This window comes from Protobothrops mucrosquamatus, unplaced genomic scaffold (genome assembly GCF_001527695.2).
Source record: "Protobothrops mucrosquamatus isolate PMUCROS unplaced genomic scaffold, P.Mucros_1.0 scaffold706, whole genome shotgun sequence".
NCBI classification, from domain to species: Eukaryota; Metazoa; Chordata; class Lepidosauria; order Squamata; family Viperidae; genus Protobothrops; species Protobothrops mucrosquamatus.
In genome coordinates, this window is record NW_015386987.1 from 45750 (window position 1) to 59210 (window position 13461).

Sequence of the window (13461 nt, forward strand, 5' to 3'; positions counted from 1 at the left end):
AGCCATAATACTTTGTTTAGGTGTTTGGGTATTATATAAACAAGCACTATATTTGTTATATATGAACCCACTGTCTGTATTGATATACAGTGTTCTTTAAAGTTTGTGAACACCTTTGAACGTTTAATATTTATGCATAAATATGACTTAAAATGAGATCTGTTCTCCACACAAGACCTAAACTTAGATACAAAGAACCCAGTTAAATAAATGAATCAAAAACATTATACCTGTTCATGTATTGATTGATTAAAATTAATCCAGACTACATATTTTTGTCTGTCAAATGTATGGAAACCTTTGCATTCAGTAAAGTAATTGGTGTGCTCCTTTCATATTTTTCACATAACAGGTCTGAAGAACGGTCCTTGTACCTTCAAGGTGGTTTGGAAAATATGCCTGAAATCCTAGAAGGGGACCACCGCCAACCAGTGTAGACAAAACTGAGCACCATTCAGTATTAACCAACCTCTTGTGTTTATAACTTTGACCAAAAGCCCTGCTAAGTGTTGCTTGTTTGCGTACTGATCAAAAAGCTTGAAAAATGATGGTACTTGGATGTTGCAGTGAGCCAATCCATATTGACTCAATTAACTAGAGTGAAGAGAGTGGCAGGTGCTGATACAGGTGCAGAGGGATTGCAGTTCCTTGTATTCATGCCCTGTCTGATGCTGTTTATTTGCATCGTTTCCAGCTCTATGATGTATTTAAAGCAAAGAAAATGCCAGAGTGAGATTTCCGTAAACTCATGTAGACAGAGTGCCATCTGCTGACAAAACAATCCTTGTAGAAAGAAGAAGAAATGTATGAACCATTGCAAGCATTCAGGTCTCCTGCCTGACAATCCAACTGTGCCCCCACTTGCAAAAGGCCGACACCTAGATGGATAATTTGAAGACTTTGTCCGATGTTATTTCTCTTTTAAATTTGGATAGCTCAAGTACTTTTTCAAACAGGACGCCTTAAAAAAGATTGTTTTATGTTACTTACTTATTAAATTAATTAATAGCTTGTCTAGGACTACCTTAACATGAAATAGTTAAAGTAAAATAATATAGAGAGAATATAAAAGAAGTATCCATAAAAAGAGTACCAGCACCATCAAAACAAAGAAGTTCACCAACTACTTTAATCGTAGGCCTGTGGGAAGAACCAGGTTTTAGGGGCTCATTTAAATAGGGTCAAAGTGGGGGCTATGCAAATCTTGGAGGCCTCTTTGCAGAGGGCAGGTGTTGAAAAAGAGAAGGTTCATTTCCTTGTCCCTATCAGGTGATACTATCTATTTGATGGTATGCAAAGCTTGCTGACTGCGTCATCATTTAGGAAGGAAAGAAGCTATGGAAGACAGATGGCCATTCAAATAACCAGCCTATGCCATGAAGGGCTTTATGCATCACCTTGAATTGCACTAGGAAACCTACAGGTACAACCTACTATACTGGTACACCTGTACAGCTCACAAAGCAGAGGTGATGTGCATGTGCCATAGCATGCTCATAACTACCGTGATTCCCCAAAAGTAAGACCTACCCTGAAAATACAGTATTTTTCCGTGTATAAGACGCTTTTTCCTGCAAACACCCTGTTCAAAAATCAGGTGCGTCTTATACACGGAAAAATAATGGTAACCTCCGCAGCCTAGGGCATGCCTGTGTGGGTTGCCATGGTGCAGGTATCAAGCCCCTGTGGGCTTGCCACTAAGGGGAGGGGGGAGGGGGCAAGATCGGCCGAACTTGCGGATTTGATTGGCACAGAGAAACTCGCATGCCAGAGCGTCTTATACAAGTGTGCGTCTTATAGGCAGAAAAATACGGTAAGAGCTAGATTTTTGGGCCTAAGTCCTACCCTAAAAATAAGCCCTAGTTTTGGGGGCAAGGTGCACACCTAAAAATCAAGCTAGGGGGGGTGGAGCTGCCCCACGTGCCCCACACCCACTTACCGTTGCAGCCAGGCCTCCCATGAATCGACACCAGCCTGCATTTCTACATCAGAGACCTTCTGGAAAGGTCTCTGCAGCCAAGAACTGAGCTATGGATTGAATCTGATGGCAAAATGGAGGCTGGGGGTGAAGCGCACGAGTGGCGGCCACAGAAGAAGTGGGCTGATGGGGCTGTTGGTGCCACAGCCGTGAGGGGAGACCGTGGAAAAGACACCTCCCGAAAATAAGGTCTGGTGCCTCTTGGAGGCAAAAAAAAAGGTCTGGGTCTTATTTTCAGGGAAAGTCCTAGCTTTTGAGTGGTTTTCAAGGGGAGCTCCATAAAAAGCACACTGCATTAATTCAAATACACGATGACCAACTGTCCTAAGCCACCTGTTCCAGGTAGTTCCTCTGTTGAGGGACATGGGTGGTTTCAAAATTTGATAAATACATAATAAATCACAGATGAATTTGTGTAAAGGCATTCCTTGTCAGAGTAGCCACCCACTTCCTGAACAGGAAATGTAAGTCTATGAACACCCCAAACTGTACAAATAGGACATATTGTCGCTCTAGCATCATAGGATGTGGCAATCCAGTATCTACATACAAAGTGAACTACCAGTGAATATAATTTGGAATTGCTGTCCCTTTTCAGTCTGTCTTAAGACTTGTGGGCTTCTCCCTACTTGCGCCCAATCATGTAAGTAGAAATATGCCCTAGCAAACTCTTTTTTGTGCCATGTCCCCATTAATTGGCTTTATCTATCCTAAAGAGATATTTTATCATGTTTGGTGGATGTGTTAAAAAACCCAGAAAATTTTGGATTCAGTACATGCACTAATTCAGAAGATTCTAAAGAGTAATGTACAATTGAAACCAGAGACCTGTATTTTGGGATTAATGGATAAGCAGCTAGAAAAAAGTAATGGAACTTTGTTTTTATATATAATAACTGCAGCAAGATTATTATATACTTGAAAGAGGAAAGAGTTTGGCACTAGTCACAATGGAAGAATGGTTGGTGAGGATGATGGAACTTGCAAAGATAGCAAAATTGACTTCTTTGATTACAGAGAAGACAATATTTACAATCTATTTATTGCTGACTATAAACTTCTTATAAACCTTTTGCATGAAATGGAAAACAAACTTTTGATTTATGATTCTGATGATTAGAAAATATTAGATAATAGAAAAAAGTCAGCCTTTTTGTAATCATAGAGCAAAAGTTAAATTTTAATCACTTGTATTTGTTACAAGGAAATTGAAGTTTCTTTCTATTTTTTATACCTTCCCTTTCTTTCTCTTTGCCTTTTTTATTATGTATCATTTTTGGTTAGTTTTTATTTTCTTTTTAAAGTTTTTAATAAAATTTATAGAAAAATATTGGCTTTATCCTCATTTCTGAATATAACATCCACACGTTGTCTTTTGTATTAAAATCATCCTGTTTTTACAGTTGCACAAGCTTCATAGAGAGGCCAGCATTAACAAATAATTAAAATTGTGAGCCACACGTATCCAAAGGAGAATGGAGAACTAAATAAAAGGCGGATAATTTTTTTAAAAAAAAGATTAATATCGTGCTTGATCCTAGTCAAAAATACTCACTGGAAAATCTAGTGTCCCAGGCATGTAGGAAAAGTTCTACAAATGTCAAGCACATATTAAATTATATTATTTTTTGGTTTTTGCTATCTAAGAAAATAGGGATCTGCTGCAAACCAAGATTGCTTCAAAATGACAACAGTATTACTGATATCATGAGGCCATCTCTGTTCTACTTGGTTGTATCTTGCTGCAAAAACTTAAGTTGCAGGGTTTGGTCATGGTTTGTCACTTGCTTCTCATTGTCTCCCAGTACTACCTCTGGGGGAGCTGGTTGTCCTATTTCATAATGGCCCAGGGTGACTTTGGGAAGCTGTTTTGTGATCGTTGCAATCAATGTGTCCTGATTTCACTTGGTCTATTTTATCCTGCTTAAGAGGTCTGCACTACTTCTACCTGCTCATTTGGGAGTCTCACTGAACTCATTTCTTGCAGAACTGGGTGTAGTTCAGACAGCAATTTGTACAAACAGATGGAAAACATGGGGAGAACTGAAAGTACCTTCATTTCACTATCAGTTGGCTACAATTTTATGTTTGATTACCTGAAAATAAGTGACAGGAATCTTGTGAAATTTAGCAATCTGATACTCTTGCTTCTGTGAAGACAGGCAGGTCAAGATGTGGACAATATAATTTATGTTCTTCCTAATTTTGTGGTTTTATTCACAGGGAATTTGCCCCCATTTAAATTTGAATGCATGCCTCAGTATTGGGCAATAAAAGACTCTCTCCCTCTAATGTAAACATGATGAAATAAATATGAATAAACTATTATTTGGACATCCTGTTTGATTGGATCACCCATTTAGGATCTAAAAAGTATCTGCAGAAGCCTCTCTGGTATTGCTACCAGCAAGCAGCATTGTTATGGTTGGTTCATATAGGTAGGGAAGGAATATTTCCAGAACTGAAATTACAGAGTTGCACAATGCAAACCATAAGAAGACAAGAAATAATTTATGCTGTCATCCAAATAGAAAGCACATGTAGAAGAACAAAAGAGCCCAGTTTGGGCTTTTGCAACTCATGGCCAAACCGTGATGCCTTTAGAGTTGAAGGGGGTGGTGTAGAGGGTGTGTGAAGAAAACCCCACCTTTGTACAAACTCTGCCAAAGAATTGAGATCAAAAGGCGGGTTGAGCCTTCAGTTGTAAACTCAGCTTTAAATTTGTGTGTTCATAGTTTGCAGAAGATCCTGCAAACACTGTAAAATTGCTCATATCTTCAAGTTCTAGGAAAAATACTGTTCATTAGTGCTCGGGGGAAAAACAACAACAAAAAGGTCAGCAACATGAATGGAGATCTTTTCCAAGTAAGTCCACTATATTATGAAGTTATTTAAATGTTAAAAATAAACACTAATGTGTATTTTTTAAAGAATGCATGATGTTGCAGTGACTAGTTATACAACTTTCAATTCTATGCCTTCAACAGCAAGGTAATTATAGGCTAAGTCATTATCTTTCTATTCCTCCACATACTTATTTTATTTTATTTTATTTTATTTTAATTGTTCTGGAACCGAGGAAGGGGGAATCAATTTGCAGGCATAGCAATTTTTCCACATAGATTTTCCTATGAATAATTTGTATTATGATAAATATACGTTTACTTGAACTACTGTGGAGAAAGTTAGGTATTTATGAGAATGTTTCCCACAACAAATAAATAAGTTATATAAATGTATGTTAAGTCTAACCTACGTAGTTTCTCTACATTGAGATTTAAAATATATGTTCATGTTAAGAAACTGCAGTTAAACACTAACTGCACTAACTGCATAATATCTCATGCAGCCTTCTTAGAATCTGGAGATGGGTCCTGGTGAATGATATTTTTGATGAAATATGTGACAGATAGAAATATTTACTGTATGCTGACCATGGGCACCAAAACATATCTACAATTAGAAACCCCAGATCCTCGAATTTGTGAGCAAAGGAATTTGGGGAAAAGAAAAGAATGTCATCTAATTTCTTTACGGCAATGTTTCATTTCTTTCCCAGTATAAGCAAGTATCCTCAAATGTATTTGTTTATCACCAATAGTGAAGCATATCTAAAATCTGGTGAATGCCTGACTCAATGTAATATGAAAATTAGACCACTAAGTGATTATATCAAGTTGTTTTCAACTCTTAATGAATACACAGATTTTTTTCCATGACAATTTATCTCTAACTTGGTCTTTCAGGTCTTCACTACTGTAACTGAGCCCAACCACATTGCTACTGGCCACCTTTTCTTTCTTTCCGTCTTTCCTAGCATTCCAACATTTTCCAAAAACTTAGATCTTTGCATACTGTGTCCAAAATAGAATAATTTCAGCCTGGTAATCTGTGTCTCAAGTAAGAACTCTTGGTTGAATTGTTTGATGATTCATTTGTTTTCTTGGCTGCCCACAATATTCTCAAGAATCTTCTTCAACAGCAAGTTCGAAGGCTTCAATAGTCTTCCTACTGTGCTTCTTCAAATCCAACTTTTGTTTTCATAATGTATCACAGGGAATACTGTAGCATGCATAATTCTGGTCTTTGGAGTTATAAGCTAGATCAAGATTTATCTAACAGTTGGATGCATTTGAAAGCAGAGAAACCTGAAGGTGCTTCAGTCTCTTCCTATGTGCCTAGACCAGTGATGGTGAACCTTTTAGAGACCGAGTGCTCAAAAACTGCCCCGCCCCCCAGCCTGCCCATGGGGCCAGCCCGCTGCAGCAGATCGCCCAGGCAGCCCTGCAGTGCCATGGTGGCCATGCCCCCTGCCCGCACCACGCAGCATCATCTGCATGCGATGGGGCGCGAGGGCGGAGTCTTGTCCCTGCTGCCCGGCTGCCATGTCCTTGACTGTGCTGCTCCATGTGGGCTGCACCTGGGGATGACTCTCCGGGGGGCTGCTGTGAGGAGGGGGCCACAGGGGAGGCGGGGCTGGGGCAACGGCACACGTGCCCACAGAGAGGGCTCTGAGTGCCCCCTCTGGCTCACGTGCCATAGGTTCACTACCACTGACCTAGATTATGGAAACAAATAGCAGATTTACCTTTCAATTGCATTGAACTGTCCCTATTTCAGAGGCTTCCTTCAGCTCGGATAATCTCTGAACGGAAATATTTAATATTAATGGACTTTTAGCTGCTGTTGTTTCTTATTCTTCAAACAGTTTAGTAGTTCCATGGCTTTTGTGGATGGGACTCTATCACTTTATTCTGGCTTCTTTTTGAAAAGCTGTTTTTCCATATTAACTAAAGTGGAACTAAACAAATACCACAGTGAAATCCACTAATGAATTCCTGATTTCCCAAGAATAAAAATAAAGGATGTACAAAACATCAAATGTTACCCTGCTGGGATAAATGTAGTAACTCTGGATTTGTTCAAAATTTTCCTCATAAGAGGGTATAACCCTCCCCCTCCCAGTCTTTGGATGTGCTTAATTTCTTCACAATTGCTTAATTGTGAAGATTGCTTGTAGCAATGAAGCAATAAAGAGCTTTATTTTTGTGTCAGGATATTTTTCTCACCCTAGTCCTAAAATTTATTGACCATGCAATTTGCTCTCCAACATAAAGAGTTAAACCAAAATGGTTTGAGCTGATTTTTTTCCCTTTTTGTAACAAACATTTACTGAAAACAGACATTTCTATTTACAAAGAGCCATTGAATAGTTCTAGTGGAACCTTTGTCTGACATTTAATAAGTATGCCTCATGAGCTTCACAGGCTTGATCTGGGCCAGTGGATTAATGCCACAAATGATATGTGCTGAAAAAAGTATAGGCTATTTAACAAGAAGTTTTCTTGTCTCAGACTCAACACATGTAGCTTAAGAAAGTAGCGAGGAAGACTGGCAATACTAATAAAACTAAGAAGGAGGAGGTAGACATTAGATTTATTTTTTGTGCATTTTAAAAAAGCAAGCTTCTAATAATCACTGCTGTAAAAACTTAGTTTGCCAAACCTAAGAACAGTTGCTTCACAACAACCTTCTTCCATTCCCACTCAGTATATCGTATGTGCAATTCAAATTTTATGAAGCTTGTGGCAGTAGAGGCTGCTTCCCCATCCCTAAGGAAACAAGCCAATGGCAAGAACTATCATTTTAAACACATTTAACCTTTAAAAAAACCTTTTTTAAATCAGTCTGCTTATATGTGACTTAAGGTGGATGAGAGTTATAAAAAAAACTTGGAAAAATTGAGTGTAAAACAGCTAGCCAGATTCCATTTTAGAACTCGGAGTAGATGCAATTAGTTTCCAGACACCAAAGCCTTGTAATTAATTTCATATTTATTATATAGGAATCCAGGTACATTGAAGAGAACACTTCCCAGAATGATGCAATCTCTCTGATTTTTTCCCTCAAAGAAGAAGTTGGAGCCTTGGCCAAAATTCTTCGCATATTTGAGGTATGTATTTTGCAAAAGCAGCTGTAGGAAGAGAGACACCACCAGTGCTGCAAAATGACAATCCAGCCATCATGGATGCAGTCCACAGATGTCATCTTCTTTGTGGCCAATCTCAGATGACAATTTCAAAATTGTCACCTCCCAAACTCTGGCTGTTACTCTTTTGTTTCTTTGCTCCTACAGTATTCTATGATATTGGCCGTTTGGCAAGAGAAAATGGTGAGGAATTGCAGAAAGCAGCAATTCAAAATGAGCTGGATTTTATATTAACTGTTTATCAAAATCTGTTGTCCAATTTCATCAGTCATTCTTCACCTGCAAAAAGTACTTGTATCTTTTTTTCCTAAAGAAATGTTGTCCAATTTCTTTAGGGCGGCATAGTGGCTCAGCAGTTATGACTCTGGGCTGATTGGCTAGAAAGCTGACAGGTTCAAGACCTAAACACTACGTGACAGGGTGAGCTCCTGTTTTCACCTCAGCTCCTGCCAACTCCTGCGTCCTGATGATGTTTAGGTTTAAACATGTTAACAACATTCCTTTCTATTGCACTTAATAGAACTTTATGTCATTCTGCAGTCATAAAGTCTCATTGAACTGCTCATAGATGAAATGCAAACAAAACGTTTCAAGGGCAATATACACTTTCTCTTCACTATAGAGCATCATACATTATGCTTAGTTCATATAATCCACCTTGAGAAGATTTGTTTAAAGAAATCTGCCCTCAATTTCAGACATAATATATAATTAATATAATTGCATTTATCATATTTGGAATCCTCTTAAATATATCTCTTGATATGGTCATAGGAAACTACTTTAAAGTTATTTCTTAAATGGTTTCTTTCCCTGCACATCTTTCCATCACTCTGAAAACTCCTTGGCTGTCCACATTTCCCAGTCTGGAAAATTAAAAAAAAAATGGAAACAATCCCACAACCTTAACATAAGGATTTTTCCTGTGATATCCTTCTTTGGGATTTAAGTCTGAGAAGCCAGAAATAATTTTACAATGAAAGAGGGAACATTAATACACACTTTTTAAATTCTATGTAAGTATCCCCAACTTCTTGAAAATTTCATTCAATGTTTTGGGGTGGGGAGAATCAAAAGCAGATGTTTCTAGTCAAACTGAAAGAGAATGATGGTGAGAGGAACAGAAAAAGAAATTATGACAGGAACACTAGTTGTTTTCAATGTCAGATATATTTCCACATGTTCTGAATTATGCAGAAACATTCTGTAGAGAGCACTGATGCTCTCTCCCCCCCCCATGTAAGAGCCAAAAAGATAATAACAGTATGATAATAACTCTACTTGCTTTCTGGTAGCTAATTTCCCTTTGGAAATCCCAGAATTTGTGGTTTTCTTTCTTTCTTTAAATAAGATTTAGTGTGGGTTTTTAATGCACTGTATGTCTAGGAAAAAGTTATATTGAAACACAAATTGTGTAATAAACAGAGTTCCATGAATTTTTTTATTTAGGAAAATAATAATTGAGCTGCAAATGGAGAGGAAATACAGGGTAGTGAGAGACAGGTAGATTTTTTTTTTCATCCTGAAGCTTCTGTTTCATAACTGAAGGAAAAAAAACCCCCAATGATTACCCGGATGAGATGTGTAAAACCTTTCCTTCTGTGTTCATTGACTTCAGACTGGATTTTCAATCAATGCATCTAACTCAAACTTTGCTCAAAAGATATACAAAATGTTTGACTCAGATGCATTGATTGAAAATCCCTCCCCCCCCCCAACACACATACAGTATGTGGGATGGAAACAAGATATTTTACATAACAAAATGGCTCTGTTCAAGTCTTGAGATGTCATTTGGATCATGGGCAGGCAAATGTTTGTAGCCGGAGGCTGCATTTAAAAAAAAAAAAGCCAACAGTCTGCTTGTGAATTACACAGAGGGCACTGGGGTGAGACAATGATGTTACCAGAGGGTTTCTGTCAAAATTTTCATCCTTCTGATAAAACCCATCCTTTGAGGATGGATTTAAAATCAAATAAATGTATTATCCTAGTGATTTCAGATAACTATATTGCTGGGTATTTTAGCAAATAAATAAAAAGAAAGCAAAAGCATGTTGTACAGTCTGAGTTTCTGTGATCAGGTCTAGAGAGATTCTGAGGGTCCAAGCAAATAAAACCTGCATGTAGATCAGGTTCCTTACTGATTACTGATTAAAAAAAATCACTTATTGTTAACAACAAAAACATTACAAACACTCTGTAGCAGCGTAAAGACTAATATACTTTGTTGATATGCTAACTGGCTTATGGAATACTATCCTGAGAAGCAGTATATGTTCTTCGTTTTTGTTTTTTTTCTCTCGAGGATGTTAATCAGATGGATTCACTTGACATTAACTTGAAAGGAGGTTGAAATGCTGTTCTTCAATCTGATGGAGAGCTTGGCTGCACTTCTTAGTTGGGTATAAGAGTGGAGAAACAATATTCCTTTAACCTCTTTCTCCTGAAGTGCCTCGGCCTCCATAGACACATTGGCCTTCCCCTGCGGAGCTCTTGCGAAGCTGTGATGAGTGTGCAGCTCTGTTCTTCATTCATCTCATAGAATCAGCTTGACACATGAAATTCAGAGTTAGGGTACCTCCTAGATGACAAGCTAGCCTTGTCTAAAGATGTCTAGTGGTGGAGACAGGCATTGTCTGGGCTCAGCGGCAAAGCAGCTTGTTAGTATCTATATGTGAGGTCTTCAAGGAATATTAGGGTTATAGGCTAAACTGGGATTTTTAAAATAAAAATAAAAAACCCTTCCTGGAAGAAGGAAATGGCAAATTATTTCCCAATTGTTGCCAAGGTAACTAAATGTACTGTATGTCTCCATAAAATCAGCAAGAATCTAGCTCAACTTAAAGGAGACTTCAGCATTTAAAAAAAGAAGACTTGATTATTCCCCTTCCAGAAAATTGTTTCACTTTTAAATATCTCATAACATCAAGAGCAAATTCAGCAATGTTCCTCCTTTAACATGTAGATCATTACAGTTAATCCTAACCTTTGGCTCAGCAAATATTTGTCCTCTTCTAGCTGACAGCCTGAATTTTGTAAGATACAAGTCCTTCTCAGTACAGTATTATATTACAATATAGTACTGTGTTATATTATATTGTTCTCCATTTCGTAATAGCTTTTCTTGCTTCCTGCCTGTCATATTGAATGACCATTTAATTAATTTGGGCCAAATGAGAGATTGTCAAGACATTATTATGGGCATTAGGAAAAAAAAATATAGTCCTATGTCTCAGTGGTATGATGTGGATCTAAATGTAAAACAGCCCCTGATTTAATACTAGAAAGTTGAAAAATCAAATCTGGGCTAAATGGACCCAAACATGTGCTTTTATGTAACTTTCTTTGCACTAATTATAAAGAGTTCATTTCATCATTTGTTGAATGTTATATATTTCAGCTTTTCTGAACCTGGTACCCTTCCAATATTTTGGTCTTTCATTGTTTGTGCTGGCTAGGGATTGTGGGAAATTGTAATCCAACATGTTTAAAGGCACCAGTTTGGGCTAACTGGCCAAGGGCATTCCATAGGCTTGAAAGGATGGCCTTTGATTTTTAAAGTAAAGTTTTACAGGTTAAACAGAATTTATTTATCCCTCATGTGACTCAACCCTATTTCATTTTACAGCAGTCAATAAGGAAAGCCCACTTGTTTTAGCTTCCATCCACAGGAGCTTGTAGCAAAATAATCATTTCCCCAGATCTGACAGAGAAGGGGCTCGATAGGTGGATAAAACTCAGTAGTTGGATAAAACTTCCGAATCCAAACATCTGGCTGATTGTATGACCAATCATAAGAATAAGGAAGGCCAATACAAGTTAAAGAACTGGCAGCTACAAATTTCACTGTTGTGTATATTATAATACATTTATATTAATATTATATTTATATACTACATGGCTCCCAGAGATTCTGGGTAATTTACATAAAAGTCATAGGCCCGTGGTGGCGAACCTATGGCATGGGTGCCACAGGCGGCACGCGGAGCCGTCCCTGTAGGCACGCGCGCCATCGCCCCAGAGGGAGGCGGGGCCAGGCTGCTTCCCTCCGCCTCTCCACATGCGCCTGCGTTCTTGCTCTTTCTTGGCTGTGGGGGGGGCACGAAATCGCTCTGAAAGCATAGATCCGGGCGGCAGAGGCCATGCCCACCCAGCGGGCCACGCCCACCCAGCACCCGGCAATACATAAGTGGGTTTTAGGTTGCAGTTTGGGCACTCGGTCTCTAAAAGGTTCGCCACCACTGTCATAGGCAATGCACAGGCTTCTTTGTATATGTATGCATGTCTGTCTGTCTTTCTGTGTGTATTCATAGTCTACTTGTCTCATATTAGTATTGCCAACTGATATCAACAGAAGTAAAAGTAAAGGTTTCCCCTTTCCAGTCATTTCCAACTCTGGGAGGTGGTGGTGCTCATCTCCATTTGTTAGCCAAGGGAGCCAGCATGGTCCAAAGATGTTTCCATGGTCATGTGGCCAGCATGACTATACACTGAGGGGCAAGGAATACTATTATCTTCCCACCAAAATGGTACCTATTTATCTATTCACATTTGCATCCTTTCAGACTGCTGGGTGGGCAGGAGCTGGGGCAAGTAATGGAAACTTTTCAGTTAACAAGCTCAACATCTCTAGCCACTGAGGTATTGTACCCCATGATGTCAACAAAATAATTGTCAGATTATATACTATGTTTATTGGAAGAAAGCCATTATGTGGCATAGATTTAATTTAATTTAATTTAATTTAATTTAATGGAACAGGAATATTTAACTTGGAGAATATTTTTCAACTTTCAGAAGATTGTGGGTTGGAAATTTCCACTAGCACCTTGTAGTTTTTCCCTCAGGATTTATAGAGAAGTTAGAGAAGGGAATTTTCTACAAGTAGCGGAATTATTTATGTAGTTGTGTTACACATTCTCGCAATACCACGGGTAGAAATATTTATTTATTGAAATATTTTTACCTTGCCTTTATTGTTAAAAAGGTTGAAATGACATTAAACTTTTTTAATTGTTTAACAAACAATAGCATGGCCACAAAACTGTAGCTTTAGAAATAATTAAGCCAGTTATGGTTAAAAATTATTTGATTAAATCAGGCCTTTGAAAACCAAGATCTTTCCAAATGGAAAGTTTTTTTTAAAGTAACTTTTGAAAATCTGTTACAGAAGGATGGAAAGAAGGACTTTAACAAAAGCAGACCCATTAAAATAAGACGTATTTAGTGAAATGTTCTAGTGGACAATCACTTAAATATGAGGCAGCAGTGTGCTGCAGCTGCCAAAAAAGTCAACACAGTGCTAGGCTGCATTAACAGAGGGATAGAATCAAGATCATGTGAAGTGTTAATACCACTTTACAATGCCTTGGTAAGGCCACACTTGGAATACTGCATCCAGTTTTGGTCACCACGATGTAAAAAAGATGTTGAGACTCTAGAAAGAGTACAGAGAAGAGCAACAAAGATGATTAGGGGACTGGAGGCTAAA

The 13461-nt window shown here is 38.2% G+C and overlaps 1 protein-coding gene across 1 annotated transcript in view; it reads left to right on the forward strand.

Annotated features, from left to right (window-relative positions):
• The first annotated feature begins 4822 nt into the window (after positions 1-4822).
• PAH (phenylalanine hydroxylase) overlaps positions 4823-13461 on the forward strand; it is a 35963-nt gene continuing 27324 nt past the window's right edge. The window contains exons 1-2 of the mRNA XM_015818235.1: positions 4823-4843; positions 7824-7931. Of these exons, the coding sequence (XP_015673721.1) occupies positions 4823-4843; positions 7824-7931 (129 nt within the window). The remainder of the gene's footprint in view (positions 4844-7823; positions 7932-13461) is intronic.